This window comes from Plodia interpunctella, chromosome 14 (assembly GCF_027563975.2).
Source record: "Plodia interpunctella isolate USDA-ARS_2022_Savannah chromosome 14, ilPloInte3.2, whole genome shotgun sequence".
Lineage (NCBI taxonomy): Eukaryota > Metazoa > Arthropoda > Insecta > Lepidoptera > Pyralidae > Plodia > Plodia interpunctella.
Window position 1 is genome coordinate 8,725,015 of NC_071307.1, and position 24,148 is coordinate 8,749,162.

At 36.2% G+C, this 24,148-nt stretch overlaps 3 protein-coding genes across 3 annotated transcripts; all 3 read left to right on the top strand.

Annotated features, from left to right (window-relative positions):
• Nucleotides 1–350: 350 nt before the first annotated feature.
• BicC (Bicaudal C) lies at nt 351–19,233 on the top strand. Its single transcript, XM_053755236.1, has 22 exons — nt 351–692; nt 858–1,008; nt 1,278–1,321; nt 1,412–1,481; nt 1,965–2,044; nt 2,342–2,404; nt 3,393–3,542; nt 4,201–4,314; nt 5,585–5,710; nt 6,229–6,339; nt 6,888–6,995; nt 7,553–7,730; nt 8,740–8,940; nt 9,830–10,033; nt 10,863–10,945; nt 11,368–11,470; nt 12,597–12,692; nt 13,303–13,445; nt 15,288–15,407; nt 16,205–16,349; nt 16,925–17,044; nt 17,344–19,233. Exons 1-22 carry the CDS (start codon nt 507–509, stop codon nt 17,448–17,450), a joined length of 2,703 nt encoding a protein of 900 aa, XP_053611211.1. The 5' UTR covers nt 351–506; the 3' UTR covers nt 17,451–19,233.
• Nucleotides 19,234–19,468: 235 nt separating this feature from the next.
• Nucleotides 19,469–20,835, top strand: LOC128675682 (uncharacterized). The gene is made up of 2 exons (XM_053755248.1): nt 19,469–19,942; nt 20,209–20,835. Exons 1-2 carry the CDS (start codon nt 19,601–19,603, stop codon nt 20,587–20,589), a joined length of 723 nt encoding a protein of 240 aa, XP_053611223.1. The 5' UTR covers nt 19,469–19,600; the 3' UTR covers nt 20,590–20,835.
• An 865-nt stretch (nt 20,836–21,700) lies between these two features.
• Nucleotides 21,701–23,650, top strand: LOC128675681 (uncharacterized). The gene is made up of 2 exons (XM_053755247.2): nt 21,701–22,190; nt 22,626–23,650. Exons 1-2 carry the CDS (start codon nt 21,843–21,845, stop codon nt 23,007–23,009), a joined length of 732 nt encoding a protein of 243 aa, XP_053611222.1. The 5' UTR covers nt 21,701–21,842; the 3' UTR covers nt 23,010–23,650.
• Nucleotides 23,651–24,148: the final 498 nt, after the last annotated feature.

Genomic DNA, 24,148 nt, shown 5'->3' on the forward strand with positions numbered 1-24,148 from the left:
CGTTACAAATTCACAAAATCTTCCATACATGGAATTAGTAGATAGGGTCAACAGCACATCAAATTAGCCAAATTCATTACAAACTCGCTGCTATTACCGCGCCATAGAGATTCACAGGGTAACTTGACTTGACACGTATCCATCAGGCTATATCACAAATTATTGTATTATTTTTGTTAGATTATCACTTAATTAATTTAAAATCTGTAATGTACATTTCTTTATTGATTTATTTTGTTTCTTATCTGATCTTTATAGTTTAAGGTTTATTTCAAACAGTGATGTACAAAATGAGATCTTTTATTATCTACCCTCAAAATATTTCTCAAAACTGACCGTTTTCTTATAAGCCTTGATTTTTATTCAGATTCGGTTTAGCGTTGGGGAAGTTGTTCTGGTATAGCCACATATTATAATATTTTATTTGTTTAATGTAATGTATAAGACAAACATAATAATTAATTTTTGATAGAATTTACTGACTACAATATTGTTAACTATTTATTATGGCTTCAAAGAATTGTAAAAGTAATGTGTCGGAATTACATTCTAACTCGGACAACATGGCTTCAAAGAACTATAAAAGCAATATAGTTGAACAACTTAGAAATTCGGACAATATGCCCCCAAGACATTATAAAACGAATTTGTCCGAATTTAAGTCTAACTCGGACAAAGACACTTTAAGTGAGGTAAGTCCAAATTTTAATATAGATCGAAGAAATTAAAACAGAACTATGATTTTTGTAGAAATCTTTTTATACTGAATATGCAGCAGGTAGTCGCCATTTTGTAGAAGTGCGCATTGGAGTTCCAAAAACATGTTTTACTAATTCTTTCTTCAAACTTTGGCACAGGCTTCCGAAAGCGGCACGGGCACTAGCAATTCTGTAACGTCAGCAGAGGATCTGCAAAAATTAGCAGTCATACTTGGATTAAATAGTGCTGAAGATGTATACCAAGAAAGATTTCGTGTCGATAGACGTCGGTTGGAGGCAATGCTTGCAGGTAGTTAATTTATTTTAATAATTTAAGTAAAGATTTTACTTATTTTACGTAAATTAAGCAAATTCGTCCTTAACTGCCATTTTGTCTCGTCTCTGTCTAAACATACAGAGCGAAACAGTGACAGCACGAGAGATCTTGCTTTACTTGGAGTAACAAACGAGTTACAATATAAAATATTCATATAAATCTATATTAATTATCATTTCCTACTATAAAAAATATGTAGAGTTATGTTAGGTTTGGTTTGTCTAAATTATTTTTCTTTACAGACAATTTGGACGAGTCGCAAAAGGCTCATGCTTTCTTTCATCAGGTGAGTGAGCAATATTTTATTGAATGTTGCATACCTAGTTGTATCAATTTAGTTTTTGTTATACGAATAGGAAACGTTTTGTATGTCCAGGTTATGACGGAAACCAACACCCTTGTAAATTGGCCTGCACGCCTTAAAATTGGCGCTAGATCTAAAAAAGGTAAGACAACAATAGATTTCTAGTCGTCTGTTGAATGAATTGAAAATATAAAATACAATATTATAAAATATAGACACTGTATGTATCCACACCGTAACATAATTCGTAATTTAATATTCGTGAATCAGAACGCATCATTTCCGTTCTCAAAATTAGCGCGAACGTGAAAGGGTTAAAAGTTTGGCGCCAGCGAGACTACCAACGGCGCCAGTAGGACGCAGTTTCAAAATTTCATGTTTGCGTCGCCTGGCCGTTACTCGCATTTTGACTATTTTTATTGGTTATTTATTTATATTTAATGAATTTACAATGGTTTATACGAATATAAGTGATGAAATTGTGTACGACGTAATTAAAAAGTTAAGATGTAATAAATTTATGGATATAACTACTTATTCAGGTGAATATTTCGTTATAATTTGATTGGACCCAGTGTCGTTTTCGATTTCATAGAATTTTATAAATATGTTTTGTCGTATTTAGATCCTCATGTACGTGTAGCTGGTTTACCCGAAAATGTTAAGCTGGCTCGAGAGAAGATTATGCAGTTACTGGACACAAGGGTAAACAAATTATTTTATCGTAAGTAGGAGGCATTTACATTTTTCAATGAAAAGAACCTGTAACATCAGACTCAGACTGAAGTGGAAAAATACTTATAGGCAACTTGTATTTGGATAGTATGAGGATCGGAGAGTATTAAACGAAAATGAAATGAACCAAACCGGTCAATCGGCCAGTCTTCAGAACCAGCTCTATTAGAATTTATTTTATGAACTACTCGTGAAACCATTAAATATTTTCGCCATCGCACCTATACTCAAATGCACTAGGTAATATGAATATCAATTTCATTTCAGAGTAACCGTGTCACCATGAAAATCGACGTCAGCTACACTGATCACTCGCACATCATCGGAAAGGTAAGGACCTACCTCCGCTTTTAATTTTGTTTTATTTCAAGTCCAGCCCACAAATATGATTGAGTAAGAAATCATCACAACATGATCCATCACTAAACAGGAAACCTATAAGACAGGGCGGCGCCCCGGGGTCCTCAAGCTCAGGTTTCTGACTTACAAACTATAAATTAAACTAATTACTTAGTGAAAATTTCTTTCAGTATTTAATCATAGTTACATTTATATTGAAGCGGTGGTGGTGTAATGTGTTGCCCGCCTGTGGATCGAAAAGTCCCAGGTTCGAATCCTACTCATGCCACATAAGTTTTTATACCAATCTTACTCATGTATTATTAGTAGTATTTATAGTAGTTTTCATCGACGACCACTTGCTTCCGGTGAAGGAAAACATCGTAAGGAAACCTGCACACTGGTTGATTTTTATTAACTTGTGTATGAAATAGAAAAGGCAATGGCAAACCACTCCATTAATAATGCCAAGAAAGTTGTTGTGTGTGTTTCATTCCACGTAATAACCACGACCCCCAGCCATAAGGAATACGACTATGAAGAAGACGTTTATATTATGACTTTTATTGAAAATAGAAATCTGAAGTAGGTACGTCGAATAGAGAACAAACGATTTTAATTAGTTTACATGGGGCCCTAGTTTATTATTTGTCCCAGGACCTTTGCATACAGCTAAGCTACTGTTACAAATGTCATATTATTAAGAGCTCGCCATAGGCTAAATTGCTTATCATGAACATCTATAACACCAATCTAGTTCATTAAGTTATCCGATTGATGACGAAACTTCAAATATTACCTTCTAATAGTAATAAATAACAGTCAAGTACTGAGAAATATTTTAATTACGTGTTACAAGTAGGTATATGATATGGATGAAATAGATACATTGGTACTTCTCTTTCTCGCCTAGCAAAATTGTTGTAATCACCGAAATGTCATCGAAATTATTTGAAAACTATTCTATCACGTTTCTCAGGGCGGTTTGACCATCAAGCGCGTGATGGAGGAGACGGGCTGTCATATACACTTTCCCGACTCCAACCGGACCAGTACTGTGGAGAAGAGCAACCAGGTCTCCATTGCTGGGGACATGGAGCGAGTGGAGAGGGCCAGGGCTCGCGTCAGGGTGAGTTGGCAGATGGGCTCTCTAATTAGCTTTTTGATTCAAATTCAAAATTCTTTATTCAATTTAGGATGATATACATTACTTATTAACGTCAAAAAATTACTTTCTGCTGCCGATTTCCAAAGCGCAGGTGATGAAGAAGCGACAAAAGAAGCAACAAACTTCACCGCGGCCTTTTCTGACGTCAGTTAAAAATTGTAGGTCTTATACATATATTAAAAATTAAGAGGACGAATTTACATCATTAGGTATTAAAATGTCAAAGTCTAGTTGAAAACAGGAGCTATAGGCTGCCACATTCACTGACAGTCGTCCTAGACGTTAAAGACTCGGGGTATAAAAATAAATCTACCTCACAATCTCACACATCTAATTACATAAAATTTTATGTAACGCGATCCTATTGTCTCTTTAATTGATACATTTTATTAATTACGCAACTAGGTGTTATGTATTTTAGGTGACTGAAACAATTATAAGTAGGTATTGTAGAAATGGCATTTATGCAAATTTATTAATTTCAGAAAACAAGTTTATTCCTATTATTCTAAGTTAAATGTAATTTGTCTTGTAGCTTATTCTAAATGAAAAATCAAACAATATAATATCAATCTAATATCAAATATACCAAAATCGTCTCAAATGTATACCACGTCAGGCGTTGACTCCGCTGGTCTTCTGCTTCGAGCTGCCCATCGTGTCTCCGTCGCAGCCGCTGCCCGACATCAACTCCCCGTATGTCCAGCAAGTCCAGAAACAATACAATGTGCAGGTATGTATTGCCGGCTCCACATCCGCGAACAGTTCGCCAAGCTTTGGCGTATTCGGTATGCATTGCTGATTTTTCATTGCGGTAAGTAAACACACTCATTCAAACTACGCAATGTGTTCGGCGATAGTGTGGAGCATACATGGCCAATATCGGCAGGCACAAACCACTCAACCAGTGAACAGCATACCCAAAGGGGGTCTTGGTTCATGCTGTTATTTGCTATCCCTTCGTGCGACATTCCATACGGGAGGAATGGAGTGGTGATGTTCTAAGGCGGGAACAACATACCTAGTCAGATCGGCCGTCCAAAATTAAAACCTAGTGCTGTCATTATTATTCTAATGTAGTTTTTATTTTATACTTTTTGCACGAAATAAAAATGGTTTTGACTTTGAACAGCCAATATGTAGATAAAAATTACAAATGTTATTATCAGTTAATAGTAAATGTCATTCACCTAAAACATTAATTATGTGAAAATAACTCCAATAATAAAATAGTTACCCCGACAAGCCAGATCGATTGACCTTTGTTTACAATGTCCCATGCAAATCGCTTTTTATTATGGTTGGTTCATAATTATTGAAATAAAGTACCTATAAACAAGTATGATACCTATTAAAATGTACCTACCGTGACTTGTCATGTGATTGTTGCATAATTTACACATATTTTTTTAATTTACTGCTTGTCACAGAGTCATAATGTGCCTCTATTATTATAGTTAAATACATTTTAACGTATTGTCGTAAATTTCATTGAAAATCAACCTAAATTGTATTTAGTTTTTGTAAATTATTTATAACCAATTTCGTAATTTCCACGAGTTAAGGGGTCCAAATTTTCATATCTCCTTAATGTCTATAGCAAAATCTTCATTTAAGTATATCATCTATGCACAACAGTTGCATCATTAACTACAAAGCGTGGTTTGTGTCCAAAATTTCATTCCTACGTTTTCTTCTTCATTTCACATAGGTATACATTTTGGCACTCACGAGATAGGCTTGGCCCGTGTGTAGATACCAGATCCATTTTTTCGTTTTTGCTTAATTTTCAAAAATGTTAATAGCAATTAGTTTTTTTTTTTAACAGAAACGATGTACTCGATTCTGGTAAATAAAGATTTATTATTATTATCATTTATTATTATACATATTTAAATTAAGAACATACGTAAATTTTTGACCATCTGTCTATAGAATTAGCATCAGGAATTTTACTAGTGCTCAAAGCCATAGTTACATAATTAAATAACATTTGAAATCAGGTAATGCTGCGCAACCGTCCGAAACTCCACGCCAACTTGCTGGTGGTGAAGGGAGTGCAGTGGGAGGTGCAGGCCACCATGGAGGCCACCAGTCTGCTCATGAGCTACATGTGCGGACCTCTCGCGGTGAGTACTCCCTCAGGTGACTCCGACCAGATCCACAACTTGCTGGGGGTGAATCGCTCGGAATATATGTATATGTCGCAGCCAAATGGTTAAAATAGCCGCTCAAACAGTACACATTGTGATACAAAGGGCCTTGCGCACCGCACACAGGTGTTTATAAATCGAAAGCTCATCCATAAAACTACAAGGTCTTCTCTTGTGTGATAACGTGGTCTGTTTGTGACCTTACTAAGTCTCACTCTGTGGATGCATGCTTTTGTCTTCAGTTCCACCAGCGATTGTAACTTTAGCTATTTTAACGGTGTGATCCGTTCTCAGTTTTCGAGAATGCGCTGGAGCGGTCTGGAGAAATTGTCTGAAATTCCCGGGTCAGAAAGAAATTGTCAGAAATTTTCTTCAGAATTTCAACGAGAAATTCTCAAGGGAGAAAATTTCCGAGAACTCCCAGCGGTACATTACCAGCTGTTAAAATAAATGAATTATAATAACTAAATATATATTGTCTTTAATTGTCCTAGAGCCAGACCAAAGTGCAGATGTCTCTAGAAATCTCTCCGATGCACCACGCCGTGGTTGTAGGCCGGGGAGCTGAGCAACTCAAGGTCATCATGAAGGGGACTAGCACCCAGGTAAGGTATCCTCTTATCTTCATTACAGCACCGTAACCCACAAATTACCTTCAAATTTAACCAGAGGTTGACCTTGGTACTAAGGTCGTCGACATAGATACCTCACTCTCATCAATTTCTGCCACAGCACAGTAGTGCTTGTATTAATTCGGTTTGGGTAAAAACGACGCTAGGTCACAAAGTCTATGAATGTCTTAGGTCAAGGAATGAAAAATTGAATGTGTGTAAAATCGTACTAATTTTCGCTGCAATTTGTAAATTTTCATATATATAACTTCAGTACACATGCTTTTTAACTTATTTATGAAAATAATAATGAGATGAAAAAAAATAATCGGGCGGGAATTGAACGCGCGTCCCTTATTGTCTATCCGGGACAGTGCTCTTGACCACTGAGCTATCTATATATATATATATATATATATATATATATATATATATATATATAGTTCGGCTGAATTAATTCATCTGTTTACGTCGCCAACGTATAGTCGTATTTTCATTAGAAAGTAGTAGGTATTCTTAACTAAATTGATGAATGGTCGCAGATAATGTTCCCGGACGCAGACGACCCCAACATCCCGGCCATAAAGAAGAGCTGCGTCACCATCACCGGCAACATCAAAGACGTGTACACTGCACGCCAGCAGCTGGTGGTCAGTATGACTCTCTCTCTCTCTCCCCTGCATACACATGCAAGCGTGCGAGGGAGAGGGCTATAATATCCCGGAGCCCTTGATCCTTAACATCACAACTTCAGTTTACAATATTTTATTTATTTTATGAACTGATCCAGTCAGTTCATAAATTAAACCTCTTCAAAACACTGTGACATTAAAGGATAAAGTAAAATGTGACAAAAATCGCACTCCTAGCTTGCTAGCTACAGATTGTATTAGAAATAGAAACGACAAAAATATATACTTACATTTTATAACACACTAGATGTTGCCCGCGGCTTCGCTCTCGTGGGAATTCTTAGATAAAATATGGCCTATAGCAATCTTGGATAATGTACCTTTCTAAAGGTGAAAGAATTTTTGAAATCGGTTCGGTAGTTTCGGAGACATTTATATGTTTGAGGCGGGTAATCTCGACTTTATAGTCACAAACTCTTAGGATAATAATAGACTAACAGTTTTAACGTGTGAGGTCAATAGTTCTTGATGAATCATTTTTATGCCATGTGTTAATTTTTATTTCCCACCAACAGGGCAGCCTCCCATTGGTGGTGATCTTCGACGTCCCGGAGACGCCGGAGGACGCGTACCGCATCGAAAACGACACAGCCACGAAACTGATGCACAAGCACAACGTGTACATCAATATCCGGAGGAAGCCTAAACAAGGAATCACTTCTGTGGTCATCAAAGGGATCGAGAGATGTGCTGGTGAGATCTATTACGTGCCGTATTAATTTTCCTATCAAAACAGTTTATTATCAGCACTTTCGTCAAGTATTTTTTTAGTAGTTAGGTAAATTTAATTTATTTAGAAACTTGCTGCTCCGCGGGGTTTGTTCTGTGGGAATTTCAGGTTTAAAAGTACCTACGTGTGTTATTCCAGGTTATATTACCCGTGTACCAAATTTCATAACAATCTGTGCAGTAGATTTTGCGTCAAATATACACACATACATCCTTACAAACTTTCGCATTAGTAGGATGTATCTCATCAGATAGGTCGAAATTTATTATACAAGAATTATGATAACAATATAATTATATTATAATCGTGTGCTTCTTACAAATTTTGCAGAGTCGACACGCAAGAAAAACTAAAAATGTATTATTTTATGACAAAAATAGGTTACGAATATTAACCCCTTCGAGATCTATATAGCTTAGTTACCTGCTGAAATCAGAAGGCCTACCACCAAACATACAAACACGTGCACGTTACTAAATTCCACATGCTATCTCTATCCCGTATCGTGTAAAAAAAAAAACTGAGAACGTGTGACGTGCTTCTTTACACAATTATGCTCCGATACGATTTACCCGTGGCTAAGCAAAATTGTATTTGGTACACGAAAACTGTTCACAACACCACACTCACGCGCACTGTATCCGATGCACAGTCTCGGCCGTATTCTAGCAGATCCCAATGCGTTTCTGAACCTGGAACCTGAACGTGATGTGTTTGCTGATGGATGTAAGATGCTTGTCAGGATTTGTTTGCGTATTTGCGAGAATGACGAATGTGAATCGACGACTTGCTTGTATTAAAAAAATACAACTATGTTTTTTTTATGTTATTGTTTACAAGATTTTTCTTTTCTTCCATTTATAAATACTGTAATAGGATAAAGAATGAATAAATAAATAAATGTAAAAACATAGATGAACAAAAACAAATGGTAAAATATTAAAATAAAAGTTAAATATAATTCGTACACAGGCGACATCTACGAAGCGCGCCGCGAACTCCTCGGCGGCGACGGCGGCTCCGTGACGGCGGAGATCCCGGAGTCCTACAACATCCCCGCCGTCTCCAGCTCGATGCCCAACTTCGGCCTCTTCAACCCCTTCAGCCCCACGCACGCTGCCGCCATCACCAACTCCCCCTGTTCCCCGTACAACATGCAGATTAATGATCTAGGCATGTATAATATATCTAGGTGCTTAGCATCTTATATAATCTATTGGTACTATCTATACTGTTATAATAAAGAGGTAAGCGTTTGTATGTTTGAGACGGGTAATCTCCGAAACTAACCAACCGTTTTCAAAAATTCTTACACCATTAGAAAGGTACATTATTCAAAATTGCTATAGGCTATATTTTGTCTCAAAATTCCCACGGGAGCGAAGCCCCGGGCAACATGTAGTAAAATATAAAATAATAAACAGATAGGTATATAATAAGTTTATATATCAGCAAGATAGATAGATTTATAGAAGACTAGCTTTTGCCAGCGGAAATTTCCCCGCGAAAGCGGAACAGACACGACGTTCATTCAAACCCCCCATTATAGTCATTTGGGGGTTGATGTTTGAAATAAAAGTAACTTATATTTGAACTAGGGTCTTTAACTGCATGCATACCAAATTTCATCAAAATCAGTCTATATAGGTGAAAGCGGAACAGACAGACACTAGGTAGACAGACAGATTTTCGTATGCTTAGTATTAGTAGTAAGATAAATTTGATTTGATTAGAAACACTAATTTTGTACACACAACAATAGAATCCCAACTAATATTATCAATGCAAAAGTAAGTTTGTTTATTACCTCTTCACGCGTTATCTACACAACCAATCTTCTTGAAATATCGCATATATATAATTAAGAGTATGGAGAAGGACATGTAGAGTACTTTTCATCCCGGAAAATCCCGAAGTTCCCGTGGGATTTACAAATCAAAGAAGTTCCCGTGGGATTTACAAATTCGCAGCTCAGCTCGACGTTGCTCAGATAAAGCTGTGCTATCACTATATCAACAGCCTTCATGTTCAACTGAGTTTAACCTATCATCATTTGGTCCAGGAGACGAGCTGATGATGTGCCGCGGGCCATCATTCGGGCTAGGGAGCCCAGCGTTCGCCCACAGCCCCCTGGGCCAAGTGCCCCCGCTGTCGCCCCCAGCGTTCGCGTGGGGCGCCCCGTCGCCACAGCCGAGGCAGCAACATTTCCACTATCCGTCGCCAGCGGCTAACCCCAACATGATGTATAAGCAACAACCTTGGAACCGTAAGTTTTTTCTTACTATTTTGATGAATCATTATTAGGTATTTGCTATCTTCATAATCAGTCATTTAATATCCCCATTGTTGAGGCACTTCTTATGGACGGATAAAAAGTTGATCCATGTCCCAAAATACAGGTGCATTCTGAAGCAGGAAGTAGCACGAGATATAATAACACATTTTTAGTCACTCATCCAATGAACATTGCGCAAAGTGGTATAACTAACTGTATATACGCGATTCTATCCTAATCCTAACTAATATTATAAATGTGAAAGTATGTTTGTTTGTTTCTTTGTTTGTATCACGCTCTATATACTCAACCAATCTTTTTGAAATTTTGGATACATGTAGTTTGAAATATGGAGAAGGACATAGGGTACTTTTCATCACGGAAAAATAACTGCTCCCGTGGAAAATAAACGCGGGCAAAAGCTTGTGTCTTCACAGTGTGAAGACGTAAGTCACGCGTTTATTATACACAAGTACTACTAGTTACAGTCAGGGGCAGATAAATCTAACTTATACGACCTCGGTGGCGCAGTGGTAAAATGCTTGCTTCTGAGAGAGGTCCCGGGTTTGATTCCCGGTCGGGTCATGATGGAAAATGTTTTTTTCCGATTGGCCCGGGTCTTGGATATTTAGCTATATATGTATTTGTTATAAAATATAGTATCGTTGAGTTAGTATCCCATAACACAAGTCTCGAACTTACTTTGGGGCTAGCTCAATCTGAGTTATTTGTCCTGATATATTTATTTATTTAATGTAACCACACTGGGGACAGGTTTGTTAGCCCCCGACAGTACTATAAAAAATGTATATTGGTTCAGCAATGACGGCCCCAGCTGAGATAGGCGCGATGCCCCAACCAGTAATGATGCCGCAGTACCAAGTGCCAGCTGACAACAGACCCGTGAGTTTGTCAATTGAATTCTATTTTTTTTTATTTTAATTTATTTATGTAAATATATATATGTTGTAAATTATTAATAATTTTTATCATTATTAATAATAACCACGTAATTTGGTAAATGTTAAAAATCAATTTAAATTAATTACTTTTATTAGTTAGTATTAATAATTCGCTACACAGATTGTTAAAAGTAATAAACAAAATAAGACACAAAGTAGTACAACAGGTTAAAAATTCAAGTCGAACAGCAAAGGGTGCAGGGGGGGGGGGGGTGGTCGGCGGTTATTACATACATACATATCACGAACGTTTCGGATCGTGTTACAAGAATCCGTGGTGGAGAAACTTCAGACATGTAAAAAGGTTGGAGCACGTTTAACTGTGTTTTAAAACAATGTCATTTTTTTAACGATTTCACACAGACTACGCTGAGCCAGCTGTTGAACTCGAGCTCGCAGGCGAGCAGTGGTTACCAGAGCAACTTCACTGGCAGCTCCGTGTCTTTGGACGCACAGAACTTGTCCGGTCAGTGTCTGTCTGTTTGTCTAGACTTGTCTGTTTATGATTATTGAATTTATTGCATATGTTTAGAGAGGATACAATATGTTACGCATTGTCTGCCAGTTCTTTGGGATAATGTGCGCATGTTATTTCTGGTGATGGGTAGGCTGGATAGGCTACCAACTACGCAAACATAATGGTGGGATTTAATTATAACGACTGCAATTACAGCCAGGACCAACAGCTTAATAGTGACGTCACTCTGAGGTCACAGTGGTACAAGTTCTATACACTAGGTACTACATTTTGCCCTCAACTTCGCATGTGAGTAAAAATCCGTTCCCCGTGGGAATTTCAAGAAATCCCTTCTTAGTGCTCCCCTACACTGTCCTAGGAACCTACACACCTTTCAGCTTGCTACGTCCAGTAGTTTCGGCTGTGCGTTGTCTGTCAGTCAGTCAGTCACTCAGTAACGCAAGAATCATATATATATATAGGACTTGTATGACTGTATGTCCTATATATGGATATATGATGTGATGCAAAACTATAATACTTTCTATTGAAATTCTATATCTAGTGTGGCATAATCTGTTAAAATATTTTTTTTAATTTTCGCTGAAAAACAAAAGAAATTAATAAAAATGTGATGTGACCCCAGTGAACCGGGAGAATTCGCCTTAAGAGACTCGTTTTAACACATGAAAACACATGGAGAATATTCCGGTAGAATATTCCACGACGTTAATTAATCAACGAGACTAATACTGATTAATCGACCACGGTTCCTGTCCGTCCGTTAATTGATTGATATGGGACCTTGATCTTGCCATTTTAATTAAGATCTATTCGCTATTTTTTTTATTGGCCACGTTGTTTGTGTATTTAGGCGCCAATTATATTCGTTCACGCTCCCGTCAATCATAATTAAGATAATTATTTCTTTATTTATTTGATGGCTTTCTAATTTCTATTATGATTTGGATTGATCTCAACGTTGCCAGTTTTTTTTTTAATTACTGCGGGATATTGGTACTAGTAAAAATTTCTGGATCCTTCTGTCAAAAGCGGGACATATAAAAAAAGTTAATAGTAGATAGTGTCGGTGTCATGTTTCTTATACAAAAATAACAATAAATGTGCGACCCAGGCGGCGACGGCAGCGGCGTGGTGACCCCCTCAGTGTCCCCCATCAGCAAGACGCACTCCCCCGCGCCCTCCGCCGACACCGAGCGTGACCAACACGGTGAGTGCTTACCATCACGCCGGCAATCAGTCAGTTGGCTTGATGCTGTCAAGGAGGGTATGCGTGCCAATTGTCGACCTTAGTACTAAGAATAAAGATCATGCGAACTGGAGTAGAAAAGTAGGAAAGCGGGCTTTGGGTTTTGACGCTTTGCAGAAGCATCCAGTAAAACGCTCAGATGACTCCAGGGAGAGAGAGAGAACTTCAGAGAGAGTTCGCCGAACTTTGACAGTTTCGAAGTAGGTACATTGCTGGTTAGTATAGACTTGAAACAGTGACGCCTGTGGTCGAAAGATCCCAGGTTTGAATCCTACTTTAGGGGAATCAATATACCAAACTAAATTTGAAACATGTAAATTTGATATTTGTTTACATGATGTATGGTAGAAAGCGTGTGCTTCAGGTTCTATAAGACTGCTCTATTTTTTTTATAATCCTCCTCCTTCTACGCACGGGGCGACCAAGAAATAAAAAGCCTCTACAGCTGATAGGCAACCATAGCGTTCCCAAGTGGGTTGACTTTGACAACAGCTAGTAGGCCAGTCGTAAAATCTTCAAAAGGTTTCCTGTATAAAACCATCTTTAGTCTAGTAATGAATTTTCTTCTCAGAAATCACGGAACTGGCAAACATAATCTCGGATTTGCCTCTGTCGGAGCGGCGCGCGGTCGGATGTGAGAAGAAGACGTTGGAGACCCTGAACAAGCTGTCGCCGATGTCGGACTACAGGAAGATGAAGGTTGAGGCCAGCAAGGTGAGTCACAGGACCATAGACACGGCGAATATAATCTCAAATTTATTATGAGCGGATTATTAACACGGATTATCAGATATTACTATAGCACGATACAGGCTGAAACCAACAAAGTAAATTGTGAATACCTACAAAAAGAACGCCAATAAAACAGCAGAATGTTACAGACAAGCAACTGATGTATTTTATTTATTTAATTAAAAACTACATATATATATATTATATATCATTTTCAATCCATCAAACCTCGTAAAAATTATAGTATACAAATTATATAATACAAGCTTCCAGTCCACTGCGTCCAATTAGGCTAATAATAATATTACAGATGTAAAGAGTAAGTACCTACTATAATATCGACTCGTAATGAGCCGTCAAGTGTACACGACACGGATATGTCAGGCGACCGTTAGCTTCACAGTCGCAGTTTTTTGACACTTGTTTTGGCCCGATTTGTACAAAAGTTTATGAGGTCATTGTTCTTATTTGGACGGGATAATCATGGAAGTGTTCAATTGTTTGTACTTACTATACTTTACTTACTGGTAACGTAATTGAGTACCTACCTATTTGCTATCCTTAGCATCATAGTTTCAACATTGTCTGTCAATTTCGTGTGTTTTAAGTTTCATTCTCGAGTGTGTGGCCCCGAAGCCCTATTATCGTAAAAAATTAACCATTTAAGTACCTACCAAATGATGATTCGGCTCTCATTGACGTGAACCCTCTTTGTGAATGTTGACGTTTCTCAAGTCAAACTTTTTATATCCCTTAGACGTCTCCTCAATTATTTAATAAATAGCTATTTTTACGTGCGAATACGTCGCATTCCACGGGAGGATATGGAGTGCCCCAATTCTGATGCGGAAGCCACACGCCAAAACCACTTTTACCTGCCCATTTGTTGCAATAATTTGGATTAAAGATGTGACTGTACCTACCCACTTATTAAAAACTTAATAAGTGGGTAGGTACAGTCAGACGCACATAGATATCCGAGAATCTTTATGTCCCGGTATTAGGGACGAATTTGCAATAAATCTGGTATCTTTACGTGAAAACCCAAATTAACGGCCCTGTGTCCCTTACCTTAGGCACTAGGCCAACTTGATCATGTTTTGATGCCCTTGCCCTTGGCCCCGATCGCAATAATGTGAATTTCTTCGAATCCTCTCATTAAGGATTCAGGAAGGGTAAAAGGACAAGGCGATTTCCTTAAGACGCCCTACACATAATTAAATTTTGTTAAACAGGTTTTTTCTGACTTAGTAACTTCTGAAAATTTTCTATGTCACTAAAACGATTTTGATGATGCATATAGTTAAAGAAAAAGTAGAAACATGGTTACGTTTTTAGGCAAATACTACCTCATGTGTTCCCGTGCTTTTAGTAACGATAGACACTTTTCTAGAAGGCCCCAATGACGAACCTATTCTAACCTATATTTATACTAACGGCCCGTCCCAAATTTCCTCGTATAAAACCTTTATTATAAATTATACCTACACCTAAACCCTCCTCAGGAATCATACTATCTATTTGTGAAAACCGTACAAAAATCCGCCCTGTAGTTTTTTTAGTTTTATTTTTATAATTTCATTCAGAGACAGGAGCGACTTCTTTTTATAATGCCAGTACCACACTGTCGCCGAACTCAGACACATGCCGACGCGAATGCATAAACATTGCGTAGTTAGTACGAGTGCTTTTATTTACCGCAATGAAAAACCAGCCATGTATATCGTACCGCCAAAGTTTGACGACAGTGTGGAGCCGGCATAATATGTAAGGATTTTTCGTGTTTATTTTTTGCAATATAAAATTGTCTATCGTCCTTCGTAGGCCATGCGTGAATGCGGAAGCGGTTACCGTGTGCCCACCCCGCGCTGGTCAGGATACTACTTCAGCCACACCTCGCCTTCCCCCATCAACCTCAATGAGACCAATGATGACGCCCCCACTGTAAGTCAAAATTTACTTATTTATTTTTTAGCTCATGTACTTACACAGAGATACAAAAAAGAGAGAGACAGTAAATCGAAAAGGTGCTGCTTATTTCAAATACATATATTAATATAAATAAAATGGACTTAAGACCGTACCACGAAGTCCCGTGGCATTATGAGGAACTATCATTAACAGATGGGCCATGTTTTTGTTTCCAGCGACAGTAGCGCCACGACTTCGGGACTTCTTTCATGGTGCGGACTCTTATCTACACACAAATAATTGCTATAGAATTAATAAGTACTACCGTTGAGATTTGCATTGAAAGTCAATGTAACGCACAATCATTGGTGGTTTAGTTTTCCAGTATATTTTGAAGATTTTTTTTTTAATTTCATGGCTCCATCGTTCGCCAAAACGATAATTTTTATATTGTAATTCTTTTGCCACGATTAAAATATTTTGTCAATTCGTATTTTTAGGTCAAATTAACGTCAAATACGTCAAATAAATAGACAGCGCTGGATTGCCAGTATAAAACGAATTCCCGAAAGTAGGCAAAACATATGTTAGGAAAATAAATGACGAATTTTTTTTTTTGTTGTGTTACCATTTTATATGTTTTGAAGTCCAAAGTCGAAACGGACACGGGTATAGTGCGTCTTGTGGATGTGGCTTAAAATAATGTCGGTCGGTAAATATCAGCTAAGATAAAAGTGGAGGAGACAGACAGACATACTGTACTGACCTCTTAAAGTGGGGTAAGGTTGGCGGATGATGAGTTAAGTACGTATTATTCTTGCGATTCTCAGCCTGAGAAGGTCTGGAACCGCTCGGAGTTGGTGCGGCCGAATATCGTGGAGACTTGCCCGTCGCCGCCGCAAGCGCAGGCCAAGCAATGCCGCTACCAGCAGCTTTATGATTTACTGAGGGACATCGGACTTCATAAGTATATCGGTAAGTAGATTGAAGGGTGTTATATATATATTATTTTGTTTAAACATAACATTGTCTAACTTTATAGCCCGAAAAGTTTGATAGGTACACGAACCTAATTATAACCAGCCAGTTTTTACACTGAGCTGTTTAACACATTTATCTTGTTATCAATAGGTTTTATCAATATCATACCATTATAATAGATGCGTTACAATGCCAGTGTACGTTCAAATCTATACATAAGGTTTTTGTTACACTGCTAGCAGATAAATATATGTTATGTGAAATGTTTAACTTTAATAAATATATAAATATCATACACTAAATAATATAAACGCCTCACTCGAAATGCTTCTATTTACGATCTAGATATATATCTATACTATTATTATAAAGATGTAAGCGTTTATGAGTTTGTATGTTTGGGTAATTTCCGAAACTACCGAACCGATTTCAAAAATTATTTCACCATTAGAAAGGTACATTATCCAAGATTGTTATAGGCTATGCTTTATTTCAAAATTCCTACGGGAGCGAATCCCCGGGCAACATGTATTAATCTACTATTTAGTAAAAGAACTGGTGAGTTGCAGACATGTTCCGGCAGCACGAGCTGGACATGTCCACGTTCGCGTCGCTGAGCGAGGCCGACCTCGCGGAGATCGGCGTCACGGCCTTCGGCGCTCGCCGCAAGATGCTGCTCGTCATCGCTGGTGAGAGTGATTATATATATATCTCCGACGATTTAAATGGTCTGGAATGTATCTATATATCTGTTTGTGGCAATGTATGGTAGCCAAACGACTGAACACACATTTTCCCCACAGCTCATCGTCAGCTCTTTTCTTTCAGATGAGATGATGTTAGAAACCTGTTCCGATGTTTGTGTGTCTGTAATCAAATATTGCAAGTTAAATTTCAGTTACTTCCGCTTGCCATACAGAGTTAAAAAGCAGCTGGCATAATTTATGTATTTCTATCGCTCTTAAACTATTATTACATAAATCCACAGAGTTGCAAAAACAGTCGAGCGCCTACAAGTCCGCGGTGGGAACCGAACGGAAACTTATCAACTCTCCGCCATACAATACCGCCGCCCTCACAAATGACAAGTGGTAACCGACACCACTTGATACCTAGCGCTGTCACGTCACTGCAACCATCAAGATTTGTTGAACGAAGTAACTGACGCTTATGAATATATTGATGAAAATAATGAATTTATGTCATACCAAAGTTGGGTCATTATTTGTGATTTAACCTATATTATGTGTTATAATCTATCGTTAAAGAAAGAGCTGGTTTTTATTTCCGGATAAATTAATGTTTATTATACAATATTATTATGGAATTAATCCACTTTTGGTGTGATATTATTTCTATTAATGTATTAAACGAAGATTTTTTTTGCCAGCATCGATAAACAATGCCGTGAGCGACAGTATGCTAGGATTGTACTTGATTAACATTTGATGGAATTAATGAACAATTATGACTATTAATTAAATAAGATAGTCGTATACGCATTATCAAGTATACAATTCAAGCAGGCGACCGAATTGAACTACATCAAGCTCAAGACTGTAAATGACTGATAGAGAGGAAAGACTTATTAAATTAAATTAAATTATATCATAACTCTCGCTACGGGTCAATATAAGACTGTTATAAGATTAGTTGTCACATAATCGATCACAGATCTTTATTATAGAAATTATTATTTTGTTTGAAGCGTTAACCAATACACTGTTAAAGACCCTTGATCGAAAAATGTGACGAAAATAGATGTGAGCTTGATCACACCAGTGATTCGTTGATTTTATAAGATTTTTATCAAAACTAGTTTGTAAGTTATTTTGTTTTAGATATTTTTATTATGATAGCTGAAAGCGAAGCGACGATTTGATCTCTATCACAGACAATTGTTGAAGTAAACGGGCGGAGCGCCGTTTTCATATTAAGTTAAGCATTATTCTATGGAATTAATCTAGTATTAAGAGGAGCATGTTTTATTTTTTGATTTTAGAAACATTTTAAACGAATCTACACCGACCGACTATTTTTGATTATCATTTATTTGGTTCACCGTTTTACTAATTGATTCATCATTTCAAAATGTCTGGTACATTACATTTTTATGCTGTATTGGCCAATAGATCCCTCCTTTTGATGCCATATTTCAAGAATATGATTACAAAGGAAGAATCATTATTGGCGATTGACTAATTCCTGTAAAAAATCATAACATCAAAGTATTTGCGAAAGTTTGGACAGCACAAAAATAATTTGACTTGATTTTAAGAACGACGAATAATAACGATATCCAGCGAACCCCGGGCCGCCTGGGGATTTTCTCTCACAGCTGCACAATTTTAATCAGTTAACATTTATATATTTTCCAATCATTATGTTTTTGTGATTATGAATTTAGGTTTTACTTCGCGTGCATTTTTGATTTTAACCATATTAACATGCTAATTTATTTGAATGCCTTGATGTAATTTTTTTAAATTCATGAATGTGTGTTGGTTATTTTTATGGTAAACTTTTGGTACATAATGTTTGTGACAGTATTTTTCAATAATTCAGATATTTATCGAACATCTTGTAAACCATAGGATTATGTATCGATTTGTTTACTTATTTTTTTTTTTTTTAAGTTTAAGATCAGATATGTAATTGTTTTAATCATGAACTTGTGATTTTGATCTTTTTAAAGTATGATTATGAGTTGGTTAGACTTTCTTTTAGTGATTATGAAATATTGCTTTTCTATAAAAATTAATTTGATAAGTCGAAGAGTACATTAAGTTATGCATTACTAGTTTTTATCTACTAAAAGTTTTATAAGGAAGTTTTTGCACGATTGTTTTTTTTTTGCCCGAGTAAAGATGAAAAAATATTTTGTTTTTTATTTATATATTAAGTATATTGTTAGCATAAGGAGCACTCATTTCATCCCTGGGCATTAAAACGTTTTCCAATATACTTTTGAATTTCAAACCCGATATTAGCAACACTCAGTGTCAATTAATTGCCATATTTACGCTATTAAAAACTAGGTTTTCCAAAATGCTTGTAAATTTAAAATCCTGTAATAGCAACACTCAACTAATATGTCAATTTGTCATATGTCAAAGCCAAAAATCAATACAATAGGTACCTAGGTAGGTAGTTGGTAACTCAATGTGTAACTCAAAAATGTAAACAACTATCAAAATACAATTATTTTTTGTGGGAAAATCTAAAATATTGAAGCACAAACTAATATGCGGTGGAGTGAGTCGGTAACTTTAGAGTTCGTGAAGTTATATTTGAAACACGAATGCCTGTGGAACCCCTCTCATTCTGATTACAAACTGAAATATGCGCGCAACAAAGCTTACGAGGATATTATCTCTGACTTTAAAATCGCTACAAACAAAACTTTGACTCTCATAGAAGTCAAAATGAAGATAAGAGCTCTAAGAACTACCTACTCACAGCAAGTGCAAAAAATTCTTCAAAGATCTGCACCTGATTCTATATATGAGCCGTCATTAGTTTGGTTCAATGAAATGGACCAATGCTTAAAACACATCTCCCCAATTAGCAGGCAATCACACAGTAATGTAAGTAATATTTTTTATCTGTATGTACATTGTGCATATTGAATTCTTATTTTAACATAATTTTCAAATTATATATATATATTAGTAACTGAGTAAGTACCTTCTTACATAGCTAGGTATTTACGCTTACTTATTACTTAAGCAACAACTAAATAGTGCCATCAGAAATGGTAGCAAATTAACAAATATAATATTTTCCCACAGATCATTTAATTTATAAAGATCATTATTAAAAATAAAATTGTTAAAATATTTGTTGATTCCAGGACTCATCTGAAATGAACCCACAGCAAATATGGTTAAATCATGAGTTACAAAATGGTAGTTTGGGAGAAACTACCACGGATCCTATTGTATCACAAACCGATGATGAATTTGACACTGAGAAACAGAAAGAATCTGAATCATCAAATAGGAAATCAAAATTCAGGAGAAATAAAAAGAAAAAAAATAAGCCTAGAAATTCTATAGATTCCACCGATTCAATTTCAGAACAGAATGATATCCAAGAGGATGAGTTTGATGTTTATGGAAAGTACATAGCCACTCAATTACGGCAAATGAGTATACAGAGAGCCTTGAGAGTTCAACTTGAGATACAAAACCTTGTTAGTGAAGCTAGAATATCTGAAATTTGTAATGGTTAACAAGGCAAATACTCAATGGGCAAGAGTACAACTCTTAAAATAAGTAGGAAAAAATACAGCATGTTCAAACTGCCATCAATTTAACTGATAATGTTTGTTAACAAATAAGTTTAATTCCATTTTATGGGCTAGTTATTTTAAAATATAGTCTTAGTTGTAAAGATGTACCAATGTAGATTTTCTGCATAAAACTGATCTCATAAACCTGTTCATATTTGTAAATATATTTTTTATGTTAGCCATGCATGTGTTATTCTTTACTTTTCGAACTTTTATTCAAATCGTGTATTCCACAATCTCTTCCAAATAATATGTATTAAACTTGTCAATAAATTATTACTTTCTAAGCAATACGATGATAACTTTGATAGAGACATTGCTCTCGGATCCCCGTCTATTGGCCGCCGAGAGATAAAAACACCATATTCACGAAATTTACACGAGGCGAAGACTAGTTTTTTAAAGAGTTTTAAAAAGTTTGCTCATACTGTGACGACCTCGGTGGCGCAGTGGTAAAGTTCTTGCCACTGAACCGAGAGGTCCCGGGTTCGATCCCCGGTCGGGTCATGATGGAAAATGATCTTTTTCTGATTGGCCCGGGTCTTGGATGTTTATTTATATATGTATCTATTTATAAAATATAGTATCGTTGAGTTAGTATCCCATAACACAAGTCTCGAACTTACTTTGGGGCTAGCTCAATCTGTGTGATTTGTCCTAATATATTTATTTATTTATTTACTGTGATGCGACACCTATTTACCAAGGTACCAAGTACTCTTGCATATTAAATATAGGTAGGTACCTATGTTTTGAATTACAGTTACAACCTACCTATCTATTTAAAGAGGACTGTTTTCAAGATTTGCCGCGTTTTTCTTGGTTCAAGCGTTCAGCGTGTTTCAGCTTTTGTTGGCCATCCATTTGTTGTTTGTCCAAACATTTTTCATGGATGCATGAGCAAATGAAATGGCAATAATAATAGGTACCTAATGCATTATTTCACTATTTGTAATACTTTTTCTAGTACATTTGATGACGTCCTTGTCCACATCGAACAAAAAAATAACTTGTCATCCATCAGGTCGTCATTGTCACTTATGTGACAGCGAGCTGAAAAAAAACAAAAAACCGGAAGAAAAACAAGATCAATAAGAAAAGGAAGGATCCAACTAAGACCAACCAATCCAACAGTTTTCAAACAAACAAACTTTATAGGTACAATTTTATTGTTTTGTATTTTACTGTTGAATATGCGGTGGAGTGAAAAAGAAACATTAGAGTTCGTGAAGATTTATCTCCGCCATCAATGTTTATGGAATCCAGATGATGATAACTACAAACTACGATTTCGACGCCAAAAGGCCTTCTCTGACATCGTAGCTGAACTGAAAGTTACCACTGGCATAGCCCTCGATGAATCAGAAGTAAAAATAAAAATAAAGAACCTCCGTTCTACTTACGCTCAAGAATTGGCAAAAATTCGGCTCAGATCTAGTTCAGATTCAATATACAAGCCGACCATCAAATGGTTTTCTGAGTGGCATAAATGTTTTAATGGCATAATAAAGCGACGGAGTTTTCCAAACATAGAAGGCGACGTAAGTGCATTTCTCTTAGTCGTCTTTCTTTAGTTCGTTCTTTCTCTTATTACTTATCATATTTTTATACAAATATTTATTACTAGACTAGATGTTGCTCGGAGCTTTGCTCCCGTGGGAATTAATATAGCCGATAGCAATCTTGGATAATGTACCTTTCTGATGGTAAAATAATTTTTAAAATTGGTTCGGTAGTTTCGGAGATTACCCACCTCAAACATACAAAGTCACAAATGCTTACTAGTATTGTATTAGTATATATATATAGTTGATATATTGATTATTCTTAACAAACTACCTGGTCCATGTTTGGGTGAAATGATCCCTGAATGGGGGACTGATGACTGATGTCTGGAGTTTGCATTGGTTAGAGATGCCTCTACCTGGAATATTATGTCAGTCTGACTGACCAGAATATTTAATTTTTTTTTTCAGGCCCAAGAACAAGATGATGAAATATGGATATTGCAACAATCTGATAATGAAAATGAAGGCACTGAGGACATCGACCCTTTTGTAACACAAACTGATGAAGCTTATCATCAGATTTTCAAAAATGAGTCAAAAGACTCTCATATGCAGTCATATAAACAGAAAAAGAAATTGAGACATGAAAATATTAGTGCAGATAATTCAGATATATCTTATAGAAGTAGCACAGAATCTGATGCACACTTGAGTGAGGATGAATTCGATATTTATGGCAAATATATTGCTTCACAATTAAGAAATATGGATTTGCAGAAAGCTTTAAGAGTACAATTAGAAATACAAAATATTGTTAGTCAAGCTAGGATATCAAGTTTAAATGGATTTTAAAATATCAGTTTAATTAATATTTATATATTGAACAATGGACTGGCAGTTTTTAGTCACTTCACTGATATTAACTCTTCGATCCTAGAGATAATAAAAACTATTGGATAACAGTAGGATCACGGTCTGATCTGGCCGCATGTGAACTATAAGGTTAATTTATAAATTTAACTTCATATGTAGGGATGAACTGTGGGGTTGTTTATTAACCAATGTTGACTAAATATTAATTAAATATTTTTATGCTTTTAAACTTAGCAACTTGAGGCTTTTGCCCACCCCAGTTGGACATGTTATAGCTATTTAAAAAAAAACTTAGCTACAGATTTTTCAGTATCTTTCAAAATCCTGCATAACACACGGCTAATTCTGCACTACATATTTCAATGTACTAATCAACTAAAGGACACTATGTGATGATGTAAACTTAAGTTGACATCAACATTTTATAAAATGTTACATATTAAGTGTTAAGTATCTAACATTTTATAACATGCTGTCTGGGAGCAACTTTAGATTATTTTATGTAACATTTAATGAAGAAATTATAATTGTTAAAACTTTGGTGAATCAGTTTTTGTAGATAAGTGTTATAACCATAGTGAAAATGTAACAAAATAATAGAAACAGTAGCTTTACTATTATTTTTCCTTTTTTTTAATGAAAACCAATAGCTAATTTATAACTACTGATGACAGCAGTACCGAATGATGGCCAAAACACCTACCAGCCCTTGTCACGGGATAGATCTGCCAGACTTTTGAAATATGTATAAAAGCTAGTGAAACCCATGGCCCATCCCGAAAAATTTGTCATATTGGCAAAAAACCACATAGATATGAGTGAGCTTTTGAGGCAGAGACCATTTAGCCTTTAGGTCTCTGATGCTGTTGCACGCATTGCAATAGTACTTACCGACCGGCAAAGGCAAGATAGGCATTTGTGTTTTGCTGCCTTTGCTTAGCTTTCAAAGTGACTGTCACATTGACAAATGAGTCGAAGGGATGGGATAAAAATATCGATATATATCGAATTTGTATTTTCAAATGTATCGATTAATATTGACTAAAAATAGCGATATTTTGATGTATTGATATTTTCTTACGCTTCCTTTTTCTTAGAAATCATATTGAAAAAATATC